We start from the raw sequence: 17108 nt of genomic DNA, 5'->3' as shown, positions 1-17108 counted from the left end.
GTTGATCATATCTTACCGGATTGATCAAACACAGGGACTACGTCAGTAATACAGGGTAATAGCTGATATGTTGCTGTGGCATTTTGGAGCCATTCTGTCCTCAGGGAATTGGTTATGTTAATCCCAGTGAGACTGTTTGCAAGCACAGGAGAAGGATGTCTCGAACGAACACTGTTGATTCTGAGATTAGGAATGTCAGAATGCACCGGAAGTCCAGGATTTGCTAGGATCTTGTTGTATTCCCCCTCCAAGGCTTCTTTACTTCGCAGATTTGGGAGTATTTTATGACTCAGGACTGGCAGCCAAATGGTGCGAGTAAACCTAATATTTCTCGAAATCAGACGCATAGTATTATTGAAGTGGACAGCAATTTTGTTTTCATGGGAGCTGGTGAACCACGCTGGTGCACAGCACTCCGCTGGGAGTATACCAAGTTCACTGCAGAAGTCCCCCAGAGTCTACACGGTTACAGTCGACATTTTCATCCCCTGTATGTGGACGGCCCACACTTTTCTGTTCGCAGATCTACATCTACATCTACGTGTTTACTCTCTAATTCATACGTAAGTGCCTGGCAGAGGGTTCACAGAATCACTTTGAGACTGTTACTCTACCGCTCCACACTCTAACATAGTGCGGGAGAAACGAACAATTAAATATTTCCGTTCGAGCTCCAGTTTTTCTTATTTTCTTACAATGGTCATTTCTCCCTATGTGGGCTGGCGTCAACAAAATATTTTCACATTCAGCGGAGAAAGTTGGTGATTGAAATTTCGTGAAAAGCGCCTGTGTTTAACGATTGCTACCCCAACTCGTGTACCATACCTGTGACACTCTCTCCCCTATTTCACGATAATACAAAACGAGCTGCATTTTTTCATTGTCCTATCTGGCATGGTTCCAATACTTGAGTGCAGTATTCCTGCAGAGCATAGTGTAGGCAACCTCTTTAGTAGACCTGGCGCATCTTCTAAACTTTCTACCAATGAAACGTAGTTTATGGTTCACCATCCCCAGAACATTTTCTATGTGATCGCTCAGATTTAAGCTGTTCGTAACTATAATATCCAGGTATTTAGTTGAACTGACAACCTTTGGCTTTGTGTGATTTATCCTGTAACCAAAATTTAACGGATCTCTTTTAGTACTCATGTGGATGACTTCACACTTTTCATTGTCTAAAGTCAGTTGTCTTTTTCGCACCATAATATACAGGGTGTTTCAAAAATGACCGGTATATTTGAAACGGCAATAAAAACTAAACGAGCAGCGACAGAAATACACCGTTTGTTGCAATATGCTTGGGACAACAGTACATTTTCAGGCAGACAAACTTTCGAAATTACAGTAGTTACAATTTTCAACAACAGATGGCGCTGCGGTCTGGGAAACTCTATAGTACGATATTTTCCACATATCCACCATGCGTAGCAATAATATGGCGTAGTCTCTGAATGAAATTACCCGAAACCTTTGACAACGTGCTGGCGGAATGGCTTCACATGCAGATGAGATGTACTGCTTCAGCTGTTCAATTGTTTCTGGATTCTGGCGGTACACCTGGTCTTTCAAGTGTTCCCACAGAAAGAAGTCACAGGGGTTCATGTCTGGCGAATAGGGAGGCCAATTCACGCCGCCTCCTGTATGTTTCGGATAGCCCAAAGCAATCACACGATCATCGAAATATTCATTCAGGAAATTAAAGACGTCGGCCGTGCGATGTGGCCGGGCACTATCTTGCATAAACCACGAGGTGTTCGCAGTGTCGTCTAAGGCAGTTTGTACCGCCACAAATTCACGAAGAATGTCCAGATAGCGTGATGCAGTAATCGTTTCGGATCTGAAAAATGGGCCAATGATTCCTTTGGAAGAAATGGCGGCCCAGACCAGTACTTTTTGAGGATGCAGGGACGATGGGACTGCAACATGGGGCTTTTCGGTTCCCTATATGCGCCAGTTCTGTTTATTGACGAAGCCGTCCAGGTAAAAATAAGCTTCGTCAGTAAACCAAATGCTGCCCACATGCATATCGCCGTGATCAATCCTGTGCACTATATCGTTAGCGAATGTCTCTCGTGCAGCAATGGTAGCGGCGCTGAGGGGTTGCCGCGTTTGAATTTTGTATGGATAGAGGTGTAAACTCTGGCGCATGAGACGATACGTGGACGTTGGCGTCATTTGGACCGCAGCTGCAACACGGCGAACGGAAACCCGAGGCCGCTGTTGGATCACCTGCTGCACTAGCTGCGCGTTGCCCTCTGTGGTTGCCGTACGCGGTCGCCCTACCTTTCCAGCACGTTCATCCGTCACGTTCCCAGTCCGTTGAAATTTTTCAAACAGATCCTTTATTGTATCGCTTTTCGGTCCTTTGGTTACATTAAACCTCCGTTGAAAACTTCGTCTTGTTGCAACAACACTGTGTTCTAGGCGGTGGAATTCCAACACCAGAAAAATCCTCTGTTCTAAGGAATAAACCATGTTGTCTACAGCACACTTGCACGTTGTGAACAGTACACGCTTACAGCAGAAAGACGACGTACAGAATGGTGCACCCACAGACTGCATTGTCTTCTATATCTTTCACATCACTTGCAGCGCAATCTGTTGTTGAAAATTGTAACTTCTGTAATTTCGAAAGTTTGTCCGCCTGAAAATGTACTGTTGTCCCAAGCATATTGCAACAAACAGTGTATTTCTATCGCTGCTCGTTTAGTTTTTATTGCCGTTTCAAATATACTGGTCATTTTTGAAACACCCTGTATCTTATTTAAATCATTTTGCAATTGGTTTTGATCTTCTGATGACTTTACTAGACGGTAAATGACACTGTCATCTACTAGGATAGCTAAGATCGCCTCCTAAATCCTTAATGTAGATTAGGAACAGCAGAGGGCCTTCAACACTTCCTTGAGTAACAGCAGATATCACTTCTGGTCGACTAGATGACTTTCCGTCGATTACTACAAACTGTCGCCTTTCTGAGAGAAAATCACGAACCCAGTCGCACAACTGAGACGATACTCTGCAAGCCTTCTGGAAATCTAGAAACATGGAATCAATTTGAGTTCCCCTGTCGATAGCAGTCATTACTTCACGCGAATAAAGAGCTAGTTATATTTTGCAGGAACTATATTTTCTGAATACATATTGACTATTTGTCAATAAATCGTTCTCTTCGAGATAATTCATAATGTTTGAACACGGTGTATGTTGCAGAATCCTACTGCAAACCGACATCAGTGATATGGGTCTGTAATTCAGCGGATTACTCATATTTCGTTTCTTAAGTATTGGTGTTACCTGGGTAACTTTCCAGTCTTTAGGTATGGATCTTCCTACGAACTGTCGATTGCACGAACTCTTTTTGGGACTCTTCGTGAAACTGTTGGCGAAACGCATGTTGCACGTTACCTGGGTAACTTTCCAGTCTTTAGGTATGGATCTTTCTACGAACTGTCGATTGCACGAACTCTTTTTGGGGCTCTTCGTGAAATTGTTGGCGAAACGCATGTTGCACGTTAACAATAGACTCTAATTACGCTGATTGCAGCACACGAGACAATGGTTCCTTTGATGTTCCCATTCTTCTACAGACAATCAACAGCGCCACTATGCCTTTGAACTGAATTACGTGGACTGTTCAAGACTTTACACTCTTCAAGACTTTACACTTTTGTCAGTCTAGGAGCGTTCGATTTGTACTTTCATCCTTTGTATTTTGTGAGAGTTGAATTCTGAAAACCTCCTTCCTCTTTTTGAATAATACTGTTCTTAGAGGATCGCGCTGGCTCTAGCGCCGTTTCTTCTCCACCCGTGTCCGGAAAGCACTAATACACCAAAAGCAATTATTACAAACAAACATCCGATATTTATTAAATGCAAAAAAGGCCGAGATTGAGGACAGACATGCATCAAACCGGAGGTATTGAGATACTGGCCATAACCTAGCTCAGCAGTACGCACTCCTTAACAACAACCAAGCCATCGCTGACAACCTATGTAATGCAAATCTTTTCGCGTTCTGTGTCCAAGACACATTTGCCATTCTGGATAACCCTAACTTTGAACCCCTTACTCGTCTATGACTACAGATAGATCTGTTGCTCCTCTTGCTCCCAGCTTCCAACACTTAACTTCACACCACAAACAATTTCGAAAACAGCAATCATAGCACTCGATATAGGTAACGCTATTGCAAAGAAACACAACACAGCCTCTACCTCCATCGTTCTCTGGCCCCTCTTACTGACTTACTGCCTTCCTGGAAACCCTAGAAAATCTGTACAACTCCATAGTTTATACTAATTTATATCTCGTGTCGTGGAAGACCTCAAAAACTCTCCTCTTTCTAAAATCCAACAAACTCGTAGTAAAACCTCTTTCAACCGAAGCATTAGGCTTACGTCAGTCTTCGACAAGGTCCACGGGTCCATTTTTTCCAAACACATCTATGAGCATTTAGAGCAACAACTCCCACTTCATTTCACCCACTGAGGCTCTTCTCCGCCGATGATCAACTGCATCACATAGTTCGTCTTCTATAGTAACTACATAACAAACGCCATTCCTCCCTCTTCCTCTCCATAGACATCGAAAAAGTATATGACCACCTCTGGCATTCTACTTGCATCTTTTCTGATTAGCCGTCTGTCCTATGTGAGCGTTAACAACACATTCCAAAATTTTCCAGCCATCTACAGGAGTGGCCGAAGGACCCATCCCATAACCACACTTCTATCTCGTACACACAGCCGACACCCAAATACGCAAAAACTACTTCCTCTTTTGTACTTATCGCACTACACTGACGACACCCCTCCCCCCCCCCCTTGCAACCCATCCTCTCCACCATTCATCCGAGTGATCCCTCCAACCCTATCTAGACAACTATACCTCCTGGCATAATCAGTGGTAGCTTTCAATCAGTCCTACAACTCAGGCAATAATAGTAGGAATCAAAACAGAGCACAGACCTTTACCCAACAGCCCAAAACAATCTAATCCACTCGGTCATAAACTAACCACCCACCCTCACCTACTAACCATCCTTAGAAGCTACACAGCATTAAAAGTACTAAAACCACTAGGTAGCCAAATATGAGCATTAAGATCCCCAAACATCATCGACACATAAAAGAACCCTCATTCGGCCAGCACCACCGTCTGTATAGAATGGACTTCCGCTCCTCTAAAGTTTTGTCTATCCTTCGAAATCCTGGACGAACATTTACTCCCCCCTTGATTTACATATCTGACTTTCTTTTCCCATTTGTGTTTTGAACCAGCTCATGAAGTTCGCCCAACGTTGAGATAATCCTACATCCCCTTCATCTCCAAACTCTCAATGTCCTTTCCAATTTAATTGTGATCACCTTCCTCTCTCAGACCGTGAACAAATCCCTGAAATCTACCCTGCCTTCCCATCATAACCCACCTTACCCAACCCAGTCACTTTCCTTACTCAGCTGGCGTCCCGCTCATCCCCTAACACCCGCATTCCACCCGTTAGATCCTTCCCACATCGACATCGCAAGGCCTTTTCCATATAACATCCTTCCCAATACTGCCTACAGTTACTAGGAGCTCCAATCATCTCTTACTCATTGTGAAGTGACTGTAGATCGTTTTGTCATAAACATCATGAAGTATTTTATCTATTAATAAAAAATTATATCGGATTTGTAAAATTGTACGAGGGGGTGCAGAAAATGCCTCTGAATTTTTTTATCTGAAAACTCTTATAGCTTTTTAAACAAAAGAACCCTATTAAAATCCTACATCTTTATTCTTCATTTCTACATGCTTATTTCTCACGCTCACGCTGGCGACGAAGATATTTCTTTCATTTATTTGTGGATACCGTCTCTGTAGAATGTTTGACTTCGTTGACGGAGGCACAACTTCACCTCTGTCCTCACCCCTTCGCTACTATCAAAGTGAAGTCCTCGAAGGTGTTCCTTTAAGTTTTGTAAACAGATGAAAATAGGATGGGGCCAAGTCGGTCCTGTATGGAGTATGATAAGTGACAGTGAACTCAAGGTCTCGAATTGTCTCAGAAGAGCTCGTGTGTAGTCTGGCATTGTCTTGTTGAAGGAGGGGGTGCTCTATGTGTGAATGAACTCTTCTAACTCGAAACTCGATTACACCATGCTATTTCTCACGCATCAATATTGCTACGTTACACACCGCCATGTTAAACGCTGCAATTCGGAGTCTTTCAGCGGCAGAAGACTGTGAATATGTAGAATGACAATAACGTTTCTTTTATTTAAAAAGCTTCAAGAGTTTTCACATAAAAAATTCCGAGGCATTATTTTTCAGCTCGCCCTCGCATAATGGTGTGGCTGAATGAATAGTGGCAATTCGTCCGCTGCCACCTCTAATGAAAATGACTGCCATACAAATAAAAAAGTGGAATCTAAATGGTGAAAAGCAGAGGCTGCCATTAATATTTCATCAGGGATTTTTTTTTAATTTTTGGATTTGATGACTAACTACAGTCTCAAATATTGATATTTATTCCTGAAATTCAACTTAACTGTAAAAGGTATAGATGTACTACCTAAAGCGATACATGAAAATCTGTCAGGGACTCGAACTGGGACTTCTCGCTTATCGTGAGTGATCGCCTTACTACTCAGGATATCTCCAGACTGATTCAGACTTTCATATGTCTCACACACACATGCGCGCGCGCACATACACGACGAAGACGGCCTGTGACGAAAAAGTGAACGATAGTCTATGACTTCTCGTTATCTTAAGTCAAAAGCCTACGCGGGAATCACGAGATATGCGAGTGTGTGCAAATGAATTAACGGTATGTGAGAAGAAAGAACTATGTGTATAACATGTGGAAGTCTGGATCGGTCCGGAGAGAGTACTAGGATATCCTAAGCGGCAAAGCGACCGGTCGCGATAAGCGTGAAATCCAGGTCCAAGTCCCGGTACGGCACAAATTTTCGTATGTCGCCTTAGGTAGTACATCTATACCTACTACAGTTAAGTTGAATTTCAGGGGAAAAAATCTCACTTTTTAACCATTTTCTGTTTCAGTTTGAAAACCGTGCTTTAAACAACGTCTTTCAAATCATTTACTTTTGTGTGAGTTGTTAGTCGCCGGCGAGGTGCAAAGACACTCTATGCTAAAGCATTGCACAGTCTTTAGTAGCCGCACGCTATACTTTGGAGGTGTAGTTGACTAGCCAACCAGGTGCCTGCGCGCTGGCGGACGAATGATACCCTGATATTACAATTTCTTACTGAATTATTGAATAATTACATAATTTTAATTTTAATTTCTCCTGATTTATTTTTCATTCCACAATCAGTTACGCGATTTATAAGTATTTGTGGCTTTTTTCCATGTGCTCTTCTATTCTTGTGCTGATATAGGTATAAGCTGTTAAACGTATTTTTCCTTCATCAGAATCGTTTTTCAAACAAACTGGCACCAGCAGAAATATTTTCCAATTTTTGAAAAGCATTTCATAGTCAGTATAAAGTAAGTTAGTGGTTTCATGAAGTTCGAGACTTCATGCTGATCGAGACTGCGTGCTGAACTTGAACATGTGTTTTGTGTATGTGATTGCTGTATTTCAGATACATTTGTGAACAGGTTCTAGAGTCTACAAAATGAGATCTTAAATCCTCATAGCACGTGTCCTTTCTATAAAGGAGGGCATAGGGACACTAATAAATTTTTCCAAGAAATTAGAAGATTTCAATATACGGTTGCGATCAGTTAACTATACAATCAACAACAGTTTTGCATCATCCCAATACACTGATCATCCAAAACATTATGATCACCTACTCAATAGCCGGTATGTCGATCTTCGGCACGGACAACATGGGCGACGCGTCATGGCATGGAAGCAATGGGGTCCTGATAGGTCGCTGGAGGGAGCTGGCGCCTCATCTGCACACAATCAAGTCACCTAATTCCCTTAAATTCTGGGGAGGGGCGATGAGCTATGACGCCACGTTCCGTCACAGCCCAGCCTTATGAAATTACGCATTGTCTTGTTGAAAAATGCCACTGCTGTCGGGAAACACGATCGTTATGAAGGGGTGTACGTGGTCTGCAACCAGTGTACGATACCCCTTGGCCATCATGGTGCCTTGCGCGAGCTCCACTGGACCTACGGGCGCCGACGTGAAAGTTCCCCAGAACGTAACGGAGCCGCCGCCAGCTTGTCTCCGTCCCGTAATACAGATGTCAACGAGCTGTCCCCCTGGAAGACGACGGATTCGCACCCCCCCATAGGCATGATGAAGAAGGTATCGGGACTCATCATACCGTGCAACGCTCTGCCACTGCGCCAACGTCCAGTACCAGTGATCACGATCTCATTCCGGTCGTAGTTGCCGATGTCGTCGTGTTAACATTGGCACATGCATTTGTCGTCGGCTGCGGAGGCCCGTCGTCAGGACTGTTCGCTATACTGTGTGTTCAGACACACTTGTACTTTACCCACCATTAAAGTGTAATATAAGGTAGGCTTCCGCGGCCGTTGTCACTGTCAATAAAATTCTTCTGGCTTGTTGACTGCCCATTGTCAATATATGTTGTCAATGAGCTCAACAGCCCAGAAGAATTTTATTGACATTAAAGTCTGATGTTAGTTCCGCCACAGTTTGCCTGTTGTCCTGTTTTCCCAGTCTGCTCAGCCTATAACGCCCAATATGTCTAATGAGGGGTGGCCGCCCAACCCCACGACGTTTGGAAGTGGTTTCGCCTTGGCTTCCCCACATGTTCAGGTCACACACCACAGCACTCCTTGAACACCCGTCAAGTCGTGCAGTTTCCTCAAATGCTTGTACCGAGCCTCCGAGCCATCACAATCTGCCCTCAGTCAACCTCAGACAGATCGCGTTACTTCCCCATTCTACACACGGACAGCACGCTCACTGATACTACTTGTACCGTGTGTGTGTGTGTGTGACTAGCAGTCATTCCCCGCCAGATGACGCTGCTATCGCCTGGACGAGTTCATTTCGGTAGTAGGTCGGTTCTCATAATATTCTGGCTGATCGGTGAACTTCGCACAGGTTCGTTGTTATCGACTGTTCCTGTCAGAAGCTAAGTGCTGTCGTTGCTTGTAAACGTTACGCATGGGAAGATTCTGTCATTTGAAAGACGCCCAAACAAGGTGCGATTCATAAACATGATAAATTTAGAACAGTTCACAAAATAATTGCGGGGGATTTCGCAGACCGAACAGCACAGAAGACGTAGTCAGAGATCGTGTTCGATTTCAGAGGAAGACTGAACACAGTCTTCTAGAGCCATTTCTACAAACCCATAACACAAGGCAAACGCCTTGCTCTGTCTGCTGTGTCTGAAGAGGTTTTCAGGTGCACGTGTGTGTTATCAAAACGAGGGCCGACCATCGCCAGTGCATGGCAGCTTGGCTGGATATCACTGCTTGTTGGCCTACCTGCTCCAACCTGCATGGCGTCGGACAATTCATTCAGAATGGATTGCACCATTTCAGTTGTAAATAAACCACCGGTACGGACGTATGAGAGAGGTCTGTGGAATAGTAGAGTGAACGTCCATTATGTCTCGAAGAACATTCGCGGCCGTGATCGGGACCGCGCCAAAACATTACTTTCAGAAGGTTTGTGAGCCAGGTAAGTAGTTCGAAGTAACACCGGAGTCAAAGTGATATGGTGCGGTCATGGAACGGATTGCCATTGACGGGTAGTGTTGAGGACTTACAACGCATAGGTCGTCCATGTTCGACAGGTGCCACGATGATCAGTGTTCTCGACTTCTCAGTTTTAAAAAATGGCTCTGAGCACTATGGGACTCAACTTCTGAGGTCATTAGTCCCCTAGAAATTAGAACTAGTTAAACCTAACTAACCTAAGGACATCACACACATCCATGCCCGAGGCAGGATTCGAACCTGCGACCGTAGCGGTTCCGCAGTTCCAGACTGCAGCGCCTAGAACCGCACGGCCACTTCGGCCGGCTTCTCAGTTAAAGCAATCGTGGACTGAGTGCTCTGAGTGCTGCAGAACCAATTCGGCGTTCGAAAAGGCTACAGCACGTCATGTAGGCCTACCGTATCAAACTCTCAGCGGACGATTGCACGAAGACAATCTCCATTTCAGACGACCATGGCGAGCGTCACATCGTACACTACAACTGCATCGACTCCGTTACAGATGGTCAATAAATCATGCAGAATGGATGGCGTTGGATGTTGCTTATGGACGAAATCTGATAACCTTAGTCAACGTGTTTGGATACAACCCGGTAATATAGAACGCCTCGAACACTGTGTCCCACATATGCAACAAAGTGGCGATGGGTGATGATGTGGTACGGCATTACATGGGACCAATACACATCTCGTAGCTGTTGAGGGGAGTCTCACTGCTGTACGGTACGGGGACGAGATTCTGCAACTAATACAGGACTGTGTCGCCAACATTCTGGTGACAATTTCTTCTTTATGGATGGTGACTCGAGTGCTCATCGCACTGTTCTCGTGAACACATTGCTTCAGCACGCTAGTATCGCCAGAATGGAGTGGCCTGCCTGTTCCCCGGACATGAACCCAATCGAATATGTGTGGGATCGATTGAAACGAGCTGTTTTTAGACTTCAACAATGCCCACGTATTCTGCGTGACTTACGCAGAATCGCCATTGAATTGTGGTACAATTTGGACCAGAGCTTGCATGATGATTTCATCGATAGTATACCACGACGTATTCAAGCCAGCTTTCGAGGAAGAGGACGTTCCACCAACTAATGAAATCTCTCGGGAGTGCTGCGAAAAACCCGCCTTGGGAACGAGGCAACTTTTCCGTTACACTTTTTTTTTCATTTCCCGCTCTGGACACACTGCAAACGAATGTATACGCATGTTTCAAAGACAATTTTTATTTTCTGCGCTATGAATTTAGAAATAAACGGGCGATGCAAAACTTTCGTTTATTTGCGTATTTCAAAATGGCTCGAAGCACTCTGGGACTTAACATCTGAGATCATCAGTCCCCTAGACTTAGAACTACTTAACCCTAACTAACCTAAGGACATCATACACATCCATGCCCTAGGCAGGATTCGAACCTGCGACCGTAGCTTCAGCGCGGTTCCAGATTGAAGCGCCTAGAACCGCTCTGCCACAGCGGCCGGCGGCAGGAATGTGACTGCAAGTTGTGTGACGGTTTTAGAAGGACGGTATGTGTTGAAAAAAAATCCATGAATACAGCTACATGAAAATTCTAACTGTGAGTAATATGAAGAGATTTAACTTGCATAAACAAGTTAAATCATCACGTATCTTCAGTTCTCTGATACTTCCGAAATAATGTCGGTTAAATTGTCCATTTGTGTACATGGTATCAGTAACTGCTGCAACAATAGTTTACGGTACTGTGTAAGTGACTTCACAAACGTGTTGTTTTCATATGAGACACATTTCGTTTTATTCAATTAAAATACAGCCAGTGGTAGGATTGTATCGTCCATTTCTTACTTTTATTGTGGCTTTAATGCTTGCATTCACGTTTCACCACAATTTTCGTCTTTGGCACTGAAGTTGTACATAAAAATGAAAGTTAGTGAGAGAACATAATCGACGAACAGTGGCACACAATACAGTTAACTTCTCTTTGACGCATCCAGGAATATAAAAAATTTAACATACCATCCTGAATAATTGCATTCATTTTTTAGCAAAACAAAGACTCTCAAATATGTAGAACTTCTAATGAACCCCGTAAATCTTAACCGGCACTAGCAGCTCTATGCGCAAGTGAATTATTTATTTGCAACAATAAGTTTAGTAAATACATGCAAGAGACAATACTTGACCTATATCTTGACCATGAATTGCTTTCTTGGAGATTAGTGTAGTGAATGAAATCTCCCAATAGACTATAGAGAACATTTTATTGCAGTTTAAATATATACATATATCTTCAACTATCCACAGGATGCCGAGGAGAGAAGAGCAGAGCAGGAGAAAGTGGAGGATACAATTGAGCAGAACCTGGCAGAGAAGAAATTCTTGATGGCTGAAATTAAAGAACTGCGAGTGAGTTATTTCTTGTAAAATTTTCCAGGTTTAAATCACTTTTTACTGTAAATAAAACTGGTATAGTGTGTTGGAGAAAGTCATAGGACTAAAAAAGAATATAGCTGTTTTTGCTCTCAAGGTTCAACTTACTGATCAAGTTAACAATGACACCCTATAAATCAGTCACAGCCGTATTGGATATGAGTATATGGTGCCATCATTTACACCTTTTCATGAGTTGGCTCCAAACAATGTCTAGCAAACATACATCTGCATCTTCATAGTAATAGCGGCGGTTTTCCGTACTGTTCCACTCTCATACCGGCTAACTAAAACAATGATCTTCTATATGCCTCTCCATGCATCCTAACCTCTCTTATAGTAGTCTCATGATCCCTGCACAGTGTATACAGTGGAGGTAGATGCATGATCTCTCTCCTACTCTTCCTCACATTTGGGGCTCTTAATTTACTGAACATATTTTCACGGTAACAGTGTTACCCTTCTTCTAAACATCCTCATGTAAGTTCACTGAGCATCTCTTTTAAACTTGCGTATCTACTATACTTGCCTATTTTTCCGCCAACTTTGAAGTCTGATTTGGGTCCTATTTTGGAGTCGAATTTTCTGCCAACTATGTTGTTGGATTTTTCTACAGCGTTTATAGTCGGGATTTTTTCGCCATCTTTAAAGTCGGATTTTTTTCGCCGTGTTTGGAGTCACGTGTTTCCTGACAACTCTAGAGTTGGCTCTTCTGCCACCTTCGAAGTCAGATGTTTCCACTAAGTTTGGACTCTGTTTTTCCCATCAGCTCTGGAATCGGAATCCACAGTCAGCTTGGGAGTCGGATTTTGCAAACAACTTGGGAGATCCCTGTGTGATGTATACAATGGTGATAGCAGAACAGTCGCACAGTCTTCCTTAAATATAGGTTCTCCAAATTTACCAAAGAAGCTTTCCTGAGAACTATATCGGGATTCTTCCAAACATTCCCATCAACTTCACCGAGTTTATCTGTTATATGGATTTCATCCTGTCATGATCCTAGTAGTTTATGTCTGAATATAATGAAAAATTTTTCCGATTCTTTCTGCATTTCCTTATGTTCATGTAACGACGATACTGTCGCCTAGACAACAGTATCATGAGTGAACGATCCTGTGTTGCTGTTGAGAGAAAGTTTAAAATTTCGATCGTTGTGCAAGTGCAGTGAATTCAAAGTCTGCGCCTGCGCGTTTATACGTAAGTGAACACTTCTATGTTGTAAGTGAAACTGGCGGATCCTGTACAGAAAACAGTTACCTGGACATGCTTGAGCAACGGGTAATGCCTCAGTTTCATACAAATTCCACAAATTATACGTTCAGCAAGACAGAGCAACATCACACTGGGGTGCGGAGTTGCGCACTTTTTTGAATCAACTTCTTCCAAACCACTGGATCGGTCGTACATGACATGATGATACTGCCTTTTGCTCTTGGCCACAAAGATCTCTGGAACTGACCCCCAAGGGGTTCGTTTTATCGGATAGTATGGAAGTCCCGTTATGGGTCTCCTTTACAAAAAAAAATAATTCAAAAACTCAAAATGAACATTTCTGATGCATTCCCGTCAGTGGTTCCACTGTTTGGCACGAAATTGATTATGCGTACATGTTGTCCATGTTACCAAGTAGAATCATATAGGACGCCTATAAAGTAAGCAATAAGAATTCGAACTTTTTTGTATTTACTGTAATTGTTATCAAACATCCCCTTGAAAGATTATGAATGACTGTGCTGGTAAACTTCTACGTTATTTGAGTTTCAAACAGCTAAGCAAAACTCAACGTACTCAAACAGTTTTCTCTTTACTTATTCTGATCATCACTAAACTGACACACAATATTTTTTAGCGCAACGAAATCTGACTTTCAATAATCCCTACAAAAGAATGGCCCTGACTAACAATAACCTATACCTTCCATGAATCACTTACCTCACAAAAATCTTCGTTACTCGAACTACTGCAATACAGTGAGCGCCAATACTGCCAGCTAAATAAAAGATTCTAAGTACTGAAGGCACTTACTACTGACAGGCACAGACAAGCGAATATTCCAACAATGAGCCCAACCAGCCACAGACTGCACACAGCGCAGTCAGCGATTTTAATACAGAGCACTACGTGGCGTTACCAACATAAAACCCTAAACATCCTACTTAACAGTTATCGCTGTATAGCTATATGTTAAATAGTCAGTAATTGCTTTATTCTTTTTGAATAGCCCTGTACTACAATGATGCAAAATATTTTGCTGGCTTCTGCGTACTCTATTGCCTACGTGGAACCTGTCGTGGTTGCGGCCTTCAGTCTCAAGACTTGCTTGATGCAGCTCTCCACGCTTACCTGTGTAAGTGTCTTCATCTCTGGATAAGTGCTGAGAACCTTCGTCCATTTGAACCTTCTTATTGTAATCAAACCTTGGTCTTCTTCTGAATGTTTTTCTCCCAATCCTTCCTTCCAGTGCTAAAATGATGACTCCTAAATGTCTCAGAATATATCCTGTCAACTGACTGCTTCTTTTAGTAAAGTCATGTACGTCCCCGGTAGCTAAATGGTCAGCGTGACGGATTGTCAATCCTCTGGGCCCGGGTTTGATTCCCGGCTGAGTCAGGGAATTTTCTCCGCCCAGGGACTGGGTGTTGTGCTGTCCTCATCATCATCCTCATCGACTGCAGGTCGCCGAAGTGGCGTCAAATTGAAAGAGCGGCACCCGGCGAATGGCCTGCCCGACGGGAGGCCCTAGCCATACGATTAAATTTTTAAAAAAAGTAAAGTTATACTACAAATTTCTTTTCTCCTCAATTCTGTTCAGTACCTACTCATTAGTTACGTGATCTAAGCACATAAACTTCAACATTCTTCTGTAGCAGCACACATCAACTGCTTATTATCCATGTTTCACTTCCACATTAGGTTACACTCCAGACATGAAAAGACTGCGTAATGCTTAAATGTTGACAAAATTCCTCTTCTTCAGAAACATGTTCTTGCTATTGGCAGTCTGCATTTTATATTCTCTCTACTTCGGCCAGAATCATCTACTTTGCTGCCAAAATAACTAAACTCGTCTACTACTTACAGTGTCAGTTTATTCCCAAAGTCTACCATGATCTGTTTTGTAATTTAACATGCGGATCCCAATAAACAGTCAAGTAAAATCAAACCAACGTTTCCTGGGAATTTGTTCATTTCAGTATTCTATTATACCATCTCCTCATCCCCCCTCCCTCTCTCTCTCTCTCTCTCTCTCTCTCTCTCTCTCTCTTGCTATTCATCTCCTCCTTCTACTTCTTCTCTCTATCCTGCGGCCTGCCCACCTCCTCAGCTCCCTTGACCTGTTCACTCCCACTTGCCCCTTCTCTGTCCATCAGTCTGTCATAACTGCCACCGAATTGGGTAACTAGTGGTTGGTTTTTACGCCCGCAGTATTTCGTACCAGATACTAAGTAATACATGTACCAAATTTGATTGCAATAGGTCCATGGGCTCAGGTGGAGATAAAGACGTTTGCACACGTGACATATATTACACATATGTCTCATTCTCTGCTTTTTCACTCCTTACAAATACAGAGAGGATGCGAATGCTGCAAGTAAGATTCATTACTACCAATGACTGCACTTCTAATTACTTCTATATCTCCTTTCCTCTTGATAAAGTGAGGGAGTCTTGTTATTTTGGTAGCCTTGGGGGCAGCTGGTTCACGATAGGGAAGTTCACTTAAGGGAACGGAATAGTCGTAAAGTTGTCTGCTGCTGAAAGCCTTTCTCCGTGCAGATAGAGAGCAGAGGTGGTCAGCCGTGTCATCCCAGCAGATGCGTCGAGGAAGAGCAGCTTGCCCTAAAACTGAATTGTGTGAGAACGAAAAGCAATCCTTTTTATCTAAGATAATAATCTGATGTGCAGGAGAAAACGCAAGCCTTCAATGAATGGGAGCAACCGTTTAGCCCAACACAGCCTGCTATTTCAAATTCTAGTACCAGGCTCTCTGTTTGCCTCACAGTCATTATTTCAGTAGTAATAGAAAGTTCTCGCGTATGCATGTAGAGATATTCTGCCTTCTTCCCCATGCGATAGGAGAAATACAGCTTATTGGTTACTGAGAAAAACCACGAAAGTAGGAAACTGTTAATCTTGTTTCTTAAATTATCTTTGGTCGGAACTTGCAAAATCTGTTGCTATGGCCGGCGAGATCCTGACACTGGCAAGTCCTCTAAGACTCGTAGAGTAGATCTAGAAAACACTTGCTTCAGGGCGATGGAAGAGAACTCTAGTTGGAAGGCAGCTGTAGCAGATACTTGCCACAGGTCATTGCAGAGAGTTTCAGAGAGAAATGTCTCTGACTTAGCGCAGCATACAGAGGCCGAGCTCAACTTGGAATTTTTGAGCCACCGCTTTAACCATCTTCTACCCTTGAACAACTTGCGCCAACGTTGCAGCACGAAGACGAGGTGAGTGTGAAGTCAGTTGATTTGTATCAGCATTACATTCCATTAAGTCAGTTAATTCATATAAGCATTACATTTCGCAGATCTGATTTCCACAGCCAGGTTGTTGCACCCATCTTGGGTTTAGGTAAGGGTATATACGTTCAGCAAGACAGAGCAACATCACACTGGGGTACGGAGTTGCGCACTTTTTTGAATCAACTTCTTCCAAACCACTGGATCGGTCGTACATGACATGATAATACTGCCTTTTGCTCTTGGCCACATAGATCTCTGGAATTGACCCCCAAGGAGTTCGTTTTATCTGATAGTATGGAAGTATGAACGTATAATTCCTTGTCTTTAATTCCCTTTCCCAATTTCTCCTTTTCTTCCTTTACTGCTTCTTCAAAGTACAGACCGAATAACATCACGGATAGGTTACAACCCTGGCTCATTCCCTTCTCAACTACTGCTTCCCTATCATGTCCTTTGACTCTATAGCTGTACTCTGGTTTCTGTCGAAGTGCCAGATAACTTTTCGCTCGTCATAGTTTATTCTTGCTAACTTCAGAATTTCAATGAGTGCATT

At 43.1% G+C, this 17108-nt stretch overlaps 1 protein-coding gene across 2 annotated transcripts in view; it reads left to right on the top strand.

Annotated features, from left to right (window-relative positions):
- LOC124776965 overlaps window positions 1–17108 on the top strand; it is a 252457-nt gene that overhangs the window by 214506 nt on the left and 20843 nt on the right. For both annotated transcript variants that reach the window (XM_047252205.1, XM_047252204.1), the window contains exon 5: window positions 11961–12062. In XM_047252205.1, the coding sequence (XP_047108161.1) occupies window positions 11961–12062 (102 nt within the window). The remainder of the gene's footprint in view (window positions 1–11960; window positions 12063–17108) is intronic.

The sequence above is a fragment of the Schistocerca piceifrons genome, chromosome 2 (assembly GCF_021461385.2).
Source record: "Schistocerca piceifrons isolate TAMUIC-IGC-003096 chromosome 2, iqSchPice1.1, whole genome shotgun sequence".
NCBI lineage: Eukaryota > Metazoa > Arthropoda > Insecta > Orthoptera > Acrididae > Schistocerca > Schistocerca piceifrons.
The sequence above is the reverse complement of the archived record's forward strand: the minus strand, read 5'-3'. Positions and strand labels throughout refer to the sequence as shown.